Genomic DNA, 18,984 nt, shown 5'->3' on the forward strand with positions numbered 1-18,984 from the left:
ATCTTCAATATATTACTGCAACACACATTAACGTGCTTCAAACATTCTATCTATATAAAACCAAAAAATTAAAAAAAATAAAAGATTAATAAGTAAGAATTTGAAGATAAATGGCTCCAATCATTTATAAATTTATTGACTTAATTACTTTTAAGGTTTTTATATTATCACGATTACATTATTTTAATATGATTTATGTTAGTAATAAAGTTTAGAATGTGTATGATGTATCTGACTTTAGCCTGCAGATAAAGATTTCCAACTCAATACACTACAAATAATTCAAATAAAATAAATTGAGTGCCAACTCATGAGCACATTTTCCCAAAACTACAATTTAGTTTGTTCAATTGATATGTCGTTCTTTTACATGCAACTTGTGGATCTTGACCTCTTCTTACCAAACATGATTGGACATAGTGGAATACCATTATATCCGATCCTGTCAAAATACAACAAACAAAATAATTGTTTGCATAAACAAACAACTCGTACGTGTATAATATGTGATTTCTATATAATGGGTTTGCCATAGAATCAATAAAAACACATTTGATTAGGTTCATAGGTTTAGGGTCGATCGAAATGGCTACTATGTGGCCTAATTTCATCTTATTCTTCATACTTTGTGTTTTTGCAACAAACATAGTATCCATAAAGAAAGATGATAATGAGAATTTTCCAACATCAACGCTTTATGAAGATCAATCTTCTCCACCTCAATCGCCATCACCTCCACCGTCTTATGAAGTTCAATCTCCTCCACCATCATCGCCATCACCGCCACCGCAATCTCAATCACCACCACCGCCTTATGAAGATCAATCTCCTCCACCACCATCGCCATCACCTCAGCCGCCATCTCAATCACCTCCACCGCCATATGAAGATCAATCTCCTCCACCACCATCCCCATCACCGCCACCACCATCTCAATCACCTCCACCTCCTTATGAAGATCAATATCCTCCACCATCATCGCCATCACCGCCACCACCATCTCAATCACCTCCACCGTCTTATGAAGATCAATCTCCTCCACCACCATCGCCATCACCGCCACCGCCAACTCAATCACCTCCACCGCCTTATGAAGATCAATCTCCTCCACCACCATCGCCATCACTGCCACCGCCATCTCAATCACCTCCACCGCCTTATGAAGATCAATCTTCTCCACCACCATCGCCATCACCGCCACAGCCATCTCAATCAACTCCACCTCCTTATGAAGATCAGTCCCCACCACCGCCATCCCCATCACCGCCACCGTCATCTCAATCACCTCCACCGCCTTATGAAGATCAATCACCTCCACCGCCTTCGCCATCACCGCCACCTCCATCTCAATCACCTCCACCGCCTTACGAAGATCAATCTCCTCCACCACCATCACCATCACCGCCACAACCATCTCAATCACCTCCACCGCCTTATGAAGAACAATCTCCTCCACCACCATCGCCATCACCGCCACCGCTACCGCCATCACAATCACCACCACCGCCTTATGAAGATCAATCTCCTCCACCACTATCTCCATCACCGCCACCTATATCTCAATCACCTCCACCGCCTTATGAAGATCAATCTCCTCCACCACCATCGCCATCACCGCCACCACCATCTCAATCACCTCTACCGCCTTATGAAGATCAATCTCATCCACCACCGTCGCCATCACCGCCACCACCATCTCAATCACCTCCACCTCCATATGAAGATCAATCTCCTCCACCACCCCCGCCATCACCGCCACCACCATCTCAATCACCTCCATCGCCTTATGAAGATCAATCTCCTCCACCACCATCGCCATCACCGCCACCGCTATCTCTATCACCTCCACCATCTTATGAAGATCAATCTCCTCCACCACCATCGCCATCACCGCCACCTCTATCTCAATCACCTCCACCGTCTTATGAAGATCAATCTCCTCCACCACCATCCTCATCACCGTCACCGCCATCTCAATCACCTCCACCGACTTATGAAGATCAATTTCCTCCACCACCATCGCCATCACCGCCACCGCCATCTCAATCACCTCCACCGCCTAATGAAGATCAATCTCCACCACCACCATCGCCATCACCGCCACCGCCATCTCAACCACCTCCACCGTCTTATGAAGATCAATCTCCTCCACCACCATCGCCATCACCGCCACCGCCCCCGCCATCTCAATCACCTCCACCTCCTTATGAAGATCAATCCCCTCCACCACCATCCCCATCACCGCCACCTCCACCACCATCGCCATCACCGCCACCGCCACTGCCACCGCCATCTCAATCACCTCCACCTCCTTATGAAGATCAATCCCTTCCACCACCATCCCCATCACCGCCACCGCCATCTCAATCACCTCCACCACCTTATGAAGATCAATCACCTACACCGCCTTCACCATCACCGCCACCTCCATCTCAATCACCTCCACCGCCTTTCGAAGATCAATCTCCTCCACCACCATCGCCATCACCGCCACCACCATCTCAATCACCTCCACCGCCTTATGAAGATCAATCTCCTCCACCGCCATCGCCATCACCGCCACCGCCATCTCAATCACCTCCACCGCCTTATGAAGATCAATCTCCTCCACCACCATCGCCATCATCGCCACCGCCATCACAATCACCACCGCCGCCTTATGAAGATCAATCTCTTCCACCACCATCTCCATCACCTCCACCGCCATCTCAATCACCTCCACCGCCATATGAAAATCAATCTCCTCAACCACCATCCCCATCATCGCCACCCACATCTCAATCACCTCCACCGCCTTATGAAGATCAATCTCCTCCACCACCACCACCATCGCCATCACCGCCACCACCATCACAATCACCTCCACCGCCTTATGAAGATCAATCTCCACCACCACCGTCGCCATCACCGCCACCACCATCTCAATCACCTCCACCTCCATATGAAAATCAATCTCCTCCACCACCCCCGCCATCACCGCCACCACCATCTCAATCACCTCCATCGCCTTATGAAGATCAATCTCCTCCACCGCCATCGCCATCACCGCCCCCGCCACCACAATCTCAATCACCTCCACAGCCTTATGAAGATCAATCTCCTCCACCACCATCCCCATCACCGCCACCGCCATCTCAATCACCTCCACCGCCTTATGAAGATCAATCTCCTTCACCACCATCTTCATCACCACCACCGTCATCTCAATCACCTCCACCGCCTTATGAAGATCAATCTCCTCCACCACCATTGCCATCACCGCCACCGCCATCTCAATCAACTCCACCGCCTTATGAAGATCAATCTCCTCCACCACCATCGCCATCACAATCACCACCACCGCCTGATGAAGTTCAATCTCCTCCACCACCATCCCCATCACCGCCACCGCCATCTCAATCACCTTCACCGCCTTACGAAGATCAATCTCCTCCACCACCATCGCCATCACCGCCACCGCCATCTCAATCACCTCCACCGACTTATGAAGATCAATCTCCTCCACCACCATCGCCATCACAATCACCACCACCGCCTGATGAAGTTCAATCTCATCCACCACCATCTCTATCACCTCCACCGCCATATGAAAATCAATCTCCTCCACCACCATCCCCATCACTGCCACCCACATCTCAATTACCTCCACCGCCTTATGAAGATCAATCTCCTCCACCACCATCGCCATCACCGCCACCACCATCTCAATCACCTCCTCCGCCTTATGAAGATCAATCTCCTCCACCACCGTCTCCATCACCGCCACCACCATCTCTATCACCTCCATCTCTATATGAAGATCAATCTCCTCCACAACCACCGCCATCACCGCCACCACCATCTCAATCACCTTCACCACCTTATGAAGACCAATCTCCTCCACCACCATCGCCATCACCGCCACCGCCATCTCAATCACCTCCACCGCCTTATGAAGATCAATCTCCTCCACCACCATCCCCATCACCGCCACCGTCATATCAATCACCTCCCCCGCCTTATGAAGATCAATCTCCTCCACCACCTTCGCTATCACCGCCACCGCCATCTCAATCACCTCCACCGACTTATGAAGATCAATCTCCTCCACCACCATCGCCATCACCGCCACCGCCATCTCAATCACCTTCGCCGCCTTATGAAGATCAATCTCCACCACCACCATCGCCATCACCGCCACCGCCATCTCAATCACCTCCACCGCCTTATGAAGATCAATCTCCTCCACCACCATCGCCATCACCGCCACCGCCACCGCCCCCGCCATCTCAATCACCTCCACCTCCTTATGAAGATAAATCCCCTCCACCACCATCCCCATCACCGCCACCTCCACCACGATCGCCATCACCGCCACCGCCACTGCCATCTCAATCACCTCCACCTCCTTATGAAGATCAATCCCCTCCACCACCATCCTCATCACCGCCACCGCCATCTCAATCACCTCCACCACCTTATGAAGATCAATCACCTTCACCACCATCGTCATCACCGCCACCGCCGCCTCTATCTCAATCACCTCCACCGCCATTCGAATATCAATCTCCTCCACCACCATCGCCATCACCACCACCACCATCTCAATCACCTCCACCGCCTTATGAAGATCAATCTCCTCCACCGCCATCGCCATCACCGCCACCGCCATCTCAATCACCTCCACCGCCTTATGAAGATCAATCTCTTCCACCACCATCGCCATCACCGCCACCGCCATCACAATCACCACCGCCGCCTTATGAAGATCAATCTCTTCCACCACCATCTCCATCACCTCCACCGCCATCTCAATCACCTCCACCGCCATATGAAAATCAATCTCCTCAACCACCATCCCCATCATCGCCACCCACATCTCAATCACCTCCACCGCCTTATGAAGATCAATCTCCTCCACCACCACCACCATCGCCATCACCGCCACCACCATCACAATCACCTCCACCTCCTTATGAAGATCAATCTCCTCCATCACTGTCGCCATCAGTGCCACCACAATCTCAATCACCTCCACCTCCATATGGAGATCAATCTCCTCCACCACCCCCGCCATCATCACCACCACCATCTCAATCACCTCCACTGCCTTATGAAGATCAATCTCCTCCACCACCATCGCCATCACCGCCCCCGCCACCGCCATCTCAATCACCTCCACCGCCTTATGAAGATCAATTTCCTACATCACCATTTCCATCACCGCCACCGCCATCTCAATCACCTCCACCACCTTATGAAGACCAATCTCCTTCACCACCATCGTCATCACCGCCACCGTCATCTCAATCACCTCCACCGCCTTATGAAGATCAATATCCTCCACCATCATCGCCATCACCGCCATCACCATCTCAATCACCTCCACCGTCTTATGAAGATCAATCTCCTCCACCACCATCGCCATCACCGCCACCGCCATCTCAATCACCTCCACCGCCTTATGAAGATCAATCTCCTCCACCACCATCGTCATCACAATCACCACCACCGCCTGATGAAGTTCAATCTCCTCCACCACCATCTCCATCACCGCCACCGCCATCTCAATCACCTTCACCGCCTTACGAAGATCAATCTCCTCCACCACCATCGCCATCACCGCCACCGCCATCTCAATCACCTCCACCGATTTATGAAGATCAATCTCCTCCACCACCATCGCCATCACAATCACCACCACTGCCTGATGAAGTTCAATCTCCTCCACCACCATCTCCATCACCACCACCGCCATATGAAAATCAATCTCCTCCACCACCATCCCCATCACCGCCACCCACATCTCAATCACCTCCACCGCCTTATGAGGATCAATCTCCTCCACCACCATCGCCATCACCGCCACCACCATCTCAATCACCTCCTCCGCCTTATGAAGATCAATCTCCTCCACCACCATCGCCATCACCGCCACCACCATCTCTATCACCTCCACCTCCATATGAAGATCAATCTCCTCCACAACCACCGCCATCACCGCCACCACCATCTCAATCACCTTCACCGCCTTATGAAGACCAATCTCCTCCACCACCATTGCCATCACCGCCACAGCCATCTCAATCACCTCCATCGCCTTATGAAGATCAATCTCCTCCACCACCATCCCCATCTCCGCCACCGTCATATCAATCACCTCCACCGCCTTATGAAGATCAATCTCCTCCACCTCCTTCGCCATCACCGCCACCGCCATCTCAATCACCTCCACCGCCTTATGAAGATCAATCTCCTACACCACCATCGCCATCACCGCCACCGCCATCTCAATCACCTCCACCGCCTTATGAAGATCAATCTCTACCACCACCACCACCATCGCCATCATCGTCACCGCCACCATCATCTCAATCACCTCCACCGCCTTATAAAAATCAATCTCCTCCACCACCATCGCCATCACCGCCACCCCTATCTCAATTACCTCCACTGCCTTATGAAGATCAATTTTCACCACCACCATCTCCATCACCGCCACCCCCATCTCAATCACCTCAAACGCCTTATGAAGATCAATCTCCTCCACCACCATCTCCATCACCGCCAACTCTTTCTCAATCACCTCCACCGCCTTATGAAGATCAATCTCCTCCACCACCATCACCATCACCGCCACTGCCATCTCAATCACCTCCATCGCCTTATGAAGATCAATCTCCTCCACCACCATCGCCATCGCCACCGACATCTCAATCACCTCCACCTCTTTATGATGATCAATCCCCTCTACCACCATCGCCATCACCTTCATCCCCATCTCAATCGCCTTCACCGTCTTATGAAGATCAATCTCCCCCACCACCATCGCCTTCACCGCCTCCCCCATCTCAATCAACTCCACCACCTTATGAAGATCAATCTCCTCCACCACCATCTCCATCACCGCCACCACCATCTCAATCACCTCCACCTCCATATGAAGATCAATCTCCTACACCACCACCGCCATCACCGCCAACACCATCTCAATCACCTCCACCGCCTTATGAAGATCAATCTTCTCCACCAACATCGCCATCACCGCCACCGCCATCTCAATCACCTCCACCGCCTTATGAAGATCAATCTCTTCCACCACCATCGCCATCACCGCCACCGCCATCTCAATCACCTCCACCGCCTTATGAAGATCAATCTCTTCCACCACCATCGCCATCACCGCCCCTGTCATCACAATCACCTCCACCGCCTTATGAAGATCAATCTCCTCCTCCACCGTCACAATCACCGCCACAAGCATCTCAATCACCGCCACCGCTTTATGAAGATCAATCTCCTCCACCACCACCGCCATCATCGCCATCACCATCTCAATCAACTCTACCGCCTTATAAATATCAATCTCCTCCACCACCATCGTCATCACCGCCACTTCCATCTCAATCACCTCCACCGCCTTATGAAGATCAATCTCTTCCACCGCCATCCCCATCACCGCCACCAACATCTCAATCACCTCCACCGCCTTATGAAGATCAATCTCCTCCACCACCACCACCATCGCCATTACCGCCACTGCCATATCAATCACCTCCACCGCCTTATAAAGATCAATCTCCTCCACCACCATCGTCATCACCGCCACTGCCATCACAATCACCTCCACCGCCTTATAAAGATCAATCTCCTCCACCACTGTTACCATCACCTCCAACACCATCTCAATCACCGCCACTGCCTTATGAATATCAATCTCCTCCACCACCACCGCCATCAACGCCACCATCACCGCCACCACCATCTCAATCAACTCCACCGCCTTATGATTATCAATCTCCTCCACCACAATCGCCATCACCGCCACCGCCATCTCAATCACCTCCACCTTCATATGAAGATCAATCTCCTCCACCACCACCGCCATCACCGCCACCACCATCTCAATCACCTCCACCGCCTTATGAAGATCAATCTCCTCCACCACCTGCGCCATCACTGCCACCACCATCTCAATCACCTCCTCCTCCTTATGAAGATCAATCTCCTCCACCACCGTCCCCATCACTGCCACCAACATCTCAATCACCGCAACCGCCTTATGAAGATCAATCTCCTCCACCACCATCGCAATCACCGCCACCACCATCTCAATCAACTCCACCGCCTTATGAATATCAATCTCCTCCACCACCATCGCCATCACCGCCACCGCCCTGTCAATCACCTCCACCGCCTTATGAAGATCAATATTCTCCACCACCTTCGCCATCACCACCACCACCATATCAACCACCTCAATCGCCTTATGAAAATCAATCTCCTCCACCACCTGCGCCATCACCGCCTCCACCATCTCAATCACCTCCACCTCCATATGAAGATCAATCTCCTCCACCACAACCTCCATCTCAATCACCTCCGCCGCCTTATGAAGATCAATCTTCTCCACCACCATCTCCATCACCGCCACCTCCATCTCAATCACCTCCACCGCCTTATGAAGATCAATCTTCTCCACCACCATCGCCATCACCGACACCGCCATCACAATCACCGACACCGCCTTATGAAGATCAATCTCCTCCACCACCATCGCCATCACCGACACCGCCATCTCAATCACCTCCACCGCCTTATGAAGATCAATCTCTTCCACCACCATCTCCATCCCCGCCACCGTCATCTCAATCACATCCACCGCTTTATGAAGATCAATCTACTCCACCACCATCGCCATCACCGCCACCGCCACAATCACCTTCACCACTTTATGAAAATCAATCTCCTTCACCACCATCGACATCACCGCCACCGCCATCTCAATCACTTCCACAGCCTTATGAAAATCAATATCCTCCACCACCATCGTCATCACCGCCACCTCCATCTCAATCACCTCCACCACCATCGTCATCACCGCCACCTCCATCTCAATCACCACCACCACCTTATGAATATCAATCTCCACCACCACCATCGCCATCACCACCACCGCCATCTCTATCACCTCCACCGCCTTATGAAGATCAATCTCCTCCAACACCATCGCCATCACCGCCACCGCCATCTCAATCACCTCCACCGCATTATGAAGATCAATCTCCTTCACCACCATCGCCATCACCGCCACCCCCATCTCAATCACCTCCACCGCATTATGAAGATCAATCTCCTCCACCACCATCGCCATCACCGCCACTACCATCTCAATCACCTCCACCTCCATATGAAGATCAATCTCTGCCACAACCACCTCCATCACCGCCACCACCATCTCAATCACCTCCACCGCCTTATGAAGATCAATCTCCTCCACCATTGTCTCCATCACCGCCACCGTCATCTCAATCACCTCCACCGCCTTATGAAGATCAATCTCCTTCACCATCATCGTCATCACCGCCACCCCCATCTCAATCACCTCCACAGCTATATGAATATCAATATCCTCCACCACCATCGCCATCACCTCCACCACCATCTCAATCACCTCCACCATCTTATGAAAATCAATCTCCTCCACCACCGTCGTCATCACCGTCACCGCCATCTCAATCACCTCCACCGCCTTATGAAGATCATTCTCCTCCACCACCATCGCCAACATCGCCACCGCCATCTCAATCATCTCCATCGCCTTATGAAGACCAATCTCCTCCACCATTATCTCAATCACCGCCACCGCCATCTCAATTACCTCGACCGCCTTATAAAGATCAATCTCCTCCACCACTATCGCCATCACCTCCACCGCTATCTCAATCACCTCCACATCCATATGAAGATCAATATCCTCCACCACCATTGCCATCACCGCCACCACCATATCAATCACCTCCTCCGTCTTATGAAGATCAATATCCTCCCCTTACATCACCATCACCGCCACCACCATCTCAATCACCTACATCTTCTTATGAAGATCATTCTTCTCCACCATCATCGCCATCACCCCCACCCCTATATCATTCACCTCCTCCGCCTTATGAAGATCAATCTCCTCCATTACCATCGCCACCACCGCCACCACTATCTCAATCACCTCCACCATTTTATGTAGATCAATCTCCTCCACCACCATCGCCAACAACGCCACCACCATCTCAATCACCACCACCGCCTTATGAAGATCAAAATCCTCCACCACCAACGTTGTCACCCCCACCACCATCTCAATCACCTCCACCATTTTATGAAGATCAATCTCCTCCACCACCACCGCCACCACCATATGTTAACGAATCACCGCCATCACTATTTCAGTCACCTCCACCGCCTTATGATGATCAATCTCCTCCACCACCATTGTCATCACCGTCATCACCTTATGTAGACAAATCACCTCCTCCGTCACCACCATCTCAATCTCCTCCACCGCCTTTTGTATATGAATCTCCACCCCCTCCATTACCACCACCTTCAATGTCTTATGAAGATCATTCTCCTGCACCACCATTGCTATCACCGCCAACACCTTATATTAACGAATCACCGCCACCACCATATCAATCACCTCAACCATCTTATGAAAATCAATCTCCTCCACCACCATCACCATTACCGCCACTACCTTATCTGGATGAATCCTCCCCACCACCATATACGTCACCTTCACCACATTTTGAAGATCAATCTCCTCCACCCCTATCTCCATCAGTGCCACCACCTTATATTAATGAATCACCGCCACCACCATCTCAGTCACCGCCATCGCATTATGAAGATCAATCTCCACCACCACCGCCACCATCATATTTTAACAAATCACCGCCACCACTATCTCAGACACCTCCACCTCTTTATGAAGATCAATCTCCTCCACCACCATTGTCATCACCGTCATCACCATATGTAGACAAATCACCTCCAACACCACCACCATCTCAATCTCCTCCACCGCCTTTTGTATATGAATCTCCACCCCCACCATCACCACCACGTTCAATGCCTTATGTAGATCATTCTCCTCCACCACCATCACACTTAATTTCATTATCACCTCCTCACATGTACAAATCACCTCCCTTGCCATCCTTGTCACCACCATCACCACCACCACCACCATATGTAAATAAATTCTCACCTCCACCTCCTTATATATACAAGTCACCATCTGCACATTCTCTATCACCGCCACCTCCTCATTTATATAAATATCCATACTTACCTCCTCATTTACCTAACATTTATAAATTTCCACCTTCGCCATTGCGATCGCCCTTGCCTCCTTATATTTACGAGTCTCTACCACCTTCTCTCAAACCATTGACTCCTCCTTTTTTTAACAAATCACCACCACGAACATTCTCTTCACCCTCACCTCCTTATATTTACATGTCACACCGAACACCTTATAAGACTCCATCTCCACCATTTCGATCACTATCACCTCCTTACGTTTACAAGTCTTCACCGCATCTATCTGCATCACCTCCACCTCTCTTTGTTTACAAAAAATCCCCACCACCATCATTTTCATCTCCGCCACCTTATCAATATAAGTCACCACCACCACGACCACCATCACCACCCCCTCCAATTCCTTACATATATAAATCGCCGTCGCGCTCTTCATCCTCTCCTCCACATCCTTTTGTATTCAAAACACCTTCATCCAAATCATTTACTTCTCCTTCTATTTACAAATCATCGCCACCACCATTGTCGCCACCCTCACCTCCTTACGTTTTCATGTCACCCTCACTAACTCATACATATAAGACTCCACCTCAACCATTTCGATCACTATCATCTCCTTACATTTACAAGTCTCCACTACCTCTAGCTACATCACCACCACCTCATTACATTTACAAATCACCCCCACCACCGTCATATTCATCTCCACCACCTTATCAATATAAGTTGCCACCACCACCAACACCACCATCTCATCCACCTCCCTGCATATATAAACTGCCACAACCGTCACACTCTCCCCCACCTCATTTTGTATTCAAATCACTACCACTTGCATCACCACGGGCACCATCCCAGACACCTCCACCAAATTCTTACTACAAATCTTCACCTCCACCATTTCGGTATAAAAATTACCCATTGTAATCTAATTTTGATTTGTAAGCTTCGCATTTATCCATTTTAATCAATTTGTTTCATTCTTGGTCAAACTTCTCATTATTTTCGTATTGTCCCATTCATCTTGGCTAATAAATATTTGACAAAAAAATAAAATTTGGCGTTTTAGATTTATTTTTTCATTTTATTATCATGTATTCACATCAGTGCTATCTTATTTCATTTGTATTTTTTAACCTGTATTTTGTAACATATCTTTTAATCATCCATGTATTGGAAAATAGATTTGCAGTATGCTTATAATATAGTTAAAGGCTTATACATTTAATGTGTTTATAAGGTGAATGCTATGTTTCATTGTGTTTTTATTTCATCCTCGTAAAGCTACCGTGTGTGTATTACCGACTCGTCAAACTCAAATGTTTGAAATCAAATTAAACTTATTAGATTTTATGTGACGCAGATGAATTAGAATCTCATTGTATATTTTTAAAAAATGTGATCAAATATGTGTGTGTGTGTGTGTAACTGTATAACTCTAGATTTATATTATTTTATATATGACTCATTTTCATAGTATATTATTTGGTGAACTTGTAATATGATTTTGGAAATTGAATTGTCTCTTTTAAAAATCGAGACCACAAAGCATGAGAACATTAAGGAATAAGTTTTATTTCTTACATAATTAACAGACATTGTTATTCACAATCTAAGTTTTGTTAACCACACTCTATCTTAATTGTTTTTTTTAAATAAAATTTACAGATTAACCTTTATGACACTTACTAATTTTGGTAATGCACCCGGTTAGAATTTCAATCAATGCTTTTCCATTTTATGCATATAGTTCCGACGATAGTCTATAATCTTAATTTCGATGTGAAATTTATATATTTAAGTTTGGTATTCAAATGTCTTTGATTTATTTGCTAATTAATTATCAGGTATATTTTTTGTTTATTTTTTTGTTTTATGGTATCGTTTGATTGACAGTAATTCTAGATGTTTTCAAATTACATAGCAAATGGAATCAAATTTTACATTATTTTAACAATTTGATGTCAATGGACAGATGTTAATCGTTCTTCAATGACATCAAATTAACTAATTCAGTGATAAGTTATTGCACATAAGTTGTTTGATAAATTGCCAACGTGATAAATTATGTTATGCATTAATTTTGAATGAAATGTAACGTCAAATATTGAAAGCATTGGTAAGTTTAAATTTCATTGTGAAGAATCACCGCGGTCCTTATTTATAATATTTTTCTTTATTTTCTAATTATAATTGCCTTAGTACAGATGTTGGGTTGGTTGGATTTGCGTTCAAATGTAAATTACTAATTGATTTGAGTTGGTATTGTTTTTGTATGTTCGAATATAATGTTGTCAATTCTCTATCTTATGATTTCTTAGGATGAAGATAGTTAAAACTTTCATGTGGCTTGTAAAATTCAATGTTTGACAGTTTAATTTTTTAAAAAAAAACTTGGTTGAAGTTTAGCTTTGACTAAGCAAATTGTATCGCTTGCACTCTGTGAGGACCTCAGTATTAATCATCTAATCAAGAATAATCATTCAATCAATAATAAAAATCGAGGCAGAAAACAAGTAAATTTATTTAAAGGGGCCCCGCTCGAGCGAGGAAAGTTCTGCCTCAAAAAAACAAAACCCCTCGCTCGAGCGTTAAAAATCCTCCGCTCGAGCGAGACCAACTCTAAACCAAAACCAGAAACTGCTCTCACTCTCCAATTCCAACTCAGAATCCAACTCAAACATATATATAATGTGGGGCCTCGGGTTGTTAATCTCAAATCTTAAGGGGCAATTAATAAATAAGCATCATTAATATAATATGGAAAGAATAAGGATCAAGAAATTTTATTTTTTTTTTTCAAAAAGGGGTGTGCGCGGGCGGTCAAAAATTGCCGCGCGGGCGCCCCTGTTTTTTTCCAAAATAGTAGGCTGAACACCAGGCTGCGCGCGGGCGGTAGTTTTATGTCGCGCGGGCGCATCCTGGGCAGAAAGCCTGCTCTGTTCTTTTGTCAGCAACTTTGATCCTTTCAATCAATTTCAATCCATCAAATTCAAGTCTAGAACATGTAGATTAACATATAACCAGATCTAAACATATTCATAAGGAAATCGATACATCAACTAGAAGATTAAAGTCTAGCAAAAGTTACAATTTACATATGTTGTTCACTCACAACTCAATACCAGCTACTTCAACTTTTTTCAACATTCATGCTAGAACTTAAATACCTCGATTCAACTAGAAACAACCCGAGTCCACATCTAATCTTCACCCATGAGCTACTATCGTCGTTCTTGACTAGCTCCTGCCCCATCTGTTGTCATGCACACATACAAAACAAGACAATAACCGGATAAACTCCGGTAAGAAATCAATCTCAGTATAACCAACATATAGAAAGCGTTAAATAAATTATATCGACTCTATTTAAACTCGACTCAACAAATAGAGTAAATTAACGCTTCGCATAAGAACTTATTCATATAACTTCGAGGCCATCAAGATTCATAAATGATCTTGACATGGATATCCATCTATCATAGTCATTCTAGGCTAGAAAATAAGGTTAACCGCAACCTTGGCATAGAATCAATTCAATATACTATCATACCGACTCAAACTTAAAGATCCACTACATGTGATGGATCGTCAACATCAAACATAAATCAAAACATATCAAGTATGTGGTTTTTGTGGGCCAACTCAAGAATAGTCGTTCTTTGAGTTTCAAAGTCCCTAACTTGCGATGTCGTCATTATACCTTCGAATATCTCGGTTCTAAATTCTTCAATCTGAAATATAACAATCAAAATACTCATATCAAACTTCATTCAAGCTTATTATATCAGAAACGAATCAAAACCATCAATAGATCGTCAACCAATATCATTTCAAATCTCAACTTCTTCTTATTCGATTCAACTCGGAGTCTTGTATCATTAGCCTTCAAACTCAACTGAAACTGAAGAATAAAAATGCTATAACATTCATAACATCTAGATAAAGACTTCAGCTCAGGTAGAGGCTATCAAAACAGTCTAAAAACTCGATTCAACAGCGTAGTAATTGAAAATCGGTAGCCGACGAAATATCTCAAAATTAAATCTAACTTCAACTCAACTGATACTTATATTTAATTCAATAACCAGAATTTAAATCTTCATACTAACCACTTAACATATCAAATACAAGCTGGAATCATGCTTCAACATAAATAACATAAGCTCATCAATCCGGTTTCGATATATAATCGCGTATACGTTGAAGAATAAGATCATAACATCAAAATCTGATCTCTGCCATCTACTGATTTTGAAATTCATCAAAAACATCATAATACTTACACGAGATTGAAGCCCTTGTTGCAAGGATTCCATAACAATTTACGGAATCGAAATCGGATAAACGGAGCAAAAGTTACGGCAATTTGAAAATTATGAAATCAAACCAAAAACGAAGAAAATCGACTTCTCTGCTCAAAGTTCTGAATTCCTTAGACAATAACACGTATTCATGTTGAGTAATAGAATTAAAAATCGGATAACTTCAATAGAAATTGCAATTTAGTCCCTCATACTTCAAAAATTTCAATTCAGTCATCGGCCTTCTTTTTAATTCAATTTCAATCCAAAATAATTTAAGAATATTAGAATTTAAATCAAAACTCTAAGTATTCCCAAATTAAATATACTTGGATTAAAATTAAATAAATTCGGATTAATATTAATTAATCTCGGGTCTTATATTTCTCCCCCACTAAGGCATGAGTTCGTCCTCGAATTCATAAACAGTATAGACATGCAATTTGTAAGCACATAAGAATAAAGAATAACTGAAAACTGAATAAGAACTCACATCAATGGAATAGATAAGAAAATCGTTGCTTCATATCCTCTTCGACTTCCCACGTCGCTTCTTCAACTCCGTGCCGATTCTATTGAATCTTCACCAATGGAATGGTTTTATTTCGAAGTTGCTTTGTCTTCCTATCAAGAATCTGCATAGGTTGCTCGAAATAACTAAGAGTGTCATCTAACTCAGCTTCATCAGATCGAATCACATGAGACGTATCAGATATATACTTCCGCAACATCGATACATGAAAGACATCATGTATTCCAGATAAAGACACAGGAAGAGCGAGTCGATAAGCTAGATTGTCTATCCTCTCGAGAATCTCATACGGCCCAATATATCATGGAGATAACTTTCCTCGTTTGCCAAATCGGATTGCGCCCCTGAACGGTGAAATCTTCAGAAACACTCTATCTCCCTGATCAAAAGATAACGGCCTTCGTCGTATATTTGCATATCTGGCTTGTCTATGCTGCGTTGTTCTCATTCTCTGCTGTATCAGCTTCACTTTCTCAGTCATCTGTCTGATCAAATTTGGCTCTAATTCAGGTTCCTCATAAACATCATCCCAATACAGTGGCGATCGGCACTTCTTTCCATATAACGCTTCAAATGGAGCCATCTCGATACTCTTCTGATAACTATTGTTATAATAAAATTCTACGAGTGGTATAGAATCTTGTCATGTATTACCAAAATCCAATACTACAACTCTCAGCATATTCTCAAGCGTCTGAATAGTTCGTTCAGATTGACCGTCAGTTTGAGGATGGTAAGCAGTACTCAAATATAAGCGCGTACCTAGAGCTTCCTGTAGGCTATACCAAAAGTGTGAAGTATTCTTCTTGGATCTCGGTCAAAAACTATTGACTTTGGCACACCGTGTAGTCTTACCACTTCTCGAATATAGAGATCTGACATTTGATCATGACGATAAGTCATTCGGTAAGGAATAAAGCACGCAGATTTTGTCAATCTGTCGATGATCACCCAAACAGCATCGCATCCTCGAGATGATCGTGGCAACTTCGTTACAAAGTCCATGGAAATGTGGTCCCATTTCCATTCAGGAATCGATAAACTCTGTAATAGGCCACCTGGTTTCTTTCTTTCAGCCTTCACCAGTTGGCAATTTAGACATTTGGATACAAATTCAGTCACATCAGACTTAATTTGTTTCCACCAATACTGACTCTTCAAGTCTTTGTACATCTTTCTGCCTCCAGGGTGAATACTGAATCGACTATAATGGGCTTCTTTCAAAATCTTTTGTCTCAAGTCTGTAACATTGGGAACCACTATTCGGTTATTCACATACAATATATCATCGTCACTAACTTTGTACTCAGATTGATGTCCTGATCGGATCATTTCAATTGATTTCTGCACATTCTAATCGGCTTTCTGCGCTTCTTTGATACGAATCAGTAATTCTGGCTCAGCACTGATTGCATATACTCTCATCGGCCTTATATCTGTCTCAAATACATACCCAGAAATACAACAATCTTCAATCAAATTAGATACACCTACCGTAGACAAGGATAAAGCACATACCTTTCTACTCATGGCATCCGCTGCTGCATTAGATTTTCCCGGATAGTATTTGATTTCACAGTCAAAATCCTTCAATAAATCAAGTCATCGTCGTTGTCTCATATTTAATTCGAATTGTGAGAACAGATACTTCAAACTTTTGTGATCAGAAAATATTTCAAACTTCTCGCCGTATAAGTAATGTCTCCAGATCTTCAATGCAAAGACGATTGCAGCCAATTCAAGATCACGAATCAGATACCTGACTTCATGTGGTTTCAGTTGTCGAGAAGCATAAGCGACAACATGTCCTTTCTGCATTAAAATACATCCCAAACCCTGGTGAGAAGCATCACAATAAACAACAAAATCACCAGTACCTGTAGGGATTATCAAAATCGGTGCTGTAGTCAATCTCTTCTTTAGTTCGATAAAACTCCTTTCACATGCCTCAGACCAAATAAATGATGCATTCTTCTGTGTAAGCTGTGTAATAGGCTTCGCTATCGAGGAAAAATCTTAAATGAATCGACGGTAATAACCAGCTAAGCCCATAAAACTTTGAATTTCTGGCACAGATGTCGGTCTCTGCCAACTGATCACAGCTTCTACCTTACTCGGATCAACCGAAATGCCATCTCCTGAAATTATATGACCAAGAAAAACAACTCTTTGCAACCAAAACTCACATTTGGATAACTTGGCATACAATTTCTCTTCTCTTAATGTTCTCAGTACAATTCGGAGATGATCAACATGTTTACACATATTCTTAGAGTATATCAAAATATCATCGATAAAGATAATCAAAAAGTCATCTAAATATCTTTTAAATACTCTATTCATCAATCCCATAAAAATTGCTTGTGCATTCGTTAGACCAAAAGGTATGACTATGAATTCATAATGGTCATACCTGGTTCTAAATGCAGTCATAGGAATGTCCTCGTCTCTAACCCTCAACTAATGATAACCGAATCGTAGATCAATCTTCGAATATACCGACAATCTCTGCAATTGATCAAATAAATCATCGATACGAGGTAAAGGATAACGATTCTTTACCGTTGCTTTGTTCAATTGCCGGTAGTCAATACATAATTTCATCGATCCGTCCTTCTTTCTAACAAATAATACTGGAGCACCCCATGGGGACACACTCGATCTGATATATCCTTTGGCCAACAAATCTTCGAGCTGGTCTTTCAGTTCTTTCAGTTCAATCTGTGCCATTCGGTAAGGTGCTTTCGATATCGGCTGTGTACCTGGCATCAATTCAATACCAAAGTCTACCTCTCTGTACGGTGGCAATCCCGGAATCTCGTCAGGGAATACATCTGCAAACTCATTCACCACTGGTAAATCAGTCAATTTCGGACTAGTTTTCAGCACATCAACTGCATAGATCAGAAATCTCTCTGCTCCCTTCTGTAAAAAATCAGTCATAGAAATAACAGATATCAAGGAAATTTTAGATCTAGCACCCTTACCATAAAATTTCCATTCGTCAGCCATCACTGGTCTGAACCTCACTATCTTTTGAAAACAGTCAACTGTAGTTCTGTACTT

General features: G+C 44.8%; 1 protein-coding gene across 1 annotated transcript; it reads left to right on the plus strand.

Moving 5' to 3' along the window:
- The first annotated feature begins 585 nt into the window (after positions 1 to 585).
- Positions 586 to 12,009, plus strand: LOC140888755 (uncharacterized). The gene has a single exon (XM_073296453.1). The coding sequence runs from the start codon at positions 586 to 588 to the stop codon at positions 12,007 to 12,009; it is 11,424 nt and encodes a 3,807-aa protein (XP_073152554.1).
- The last annotated feature ends 6,975 nt before the right edge of the window (positions 12,010 to 18,984 follow it).

This window comes from Henckelia pumila, chromosome 3, assembly GCF_033568475.1.
Source record: "Henckelia pumila isolate YLH828 chromosome 3, ASM3356847v2, whole genome shotgun sequence".
Classification (NCBI taxonomy): domain Eukaryota; kingdom Viridiplantae; phylum Streptophyta; class Magnoliopsida; order Lamiales; family Gesneriaceae; genus Henckelia; species Henckelia pumila.

Bases quoted from the DNA above. Each gene is read 5' to 3' on its own strand.
- LOC140888755 (XM_073296453.1), top strand. From the start codon at position 586: ATGGCTACTATGTGGCCTAATTTCATCTTATTCTTCATACTTTGTGTT.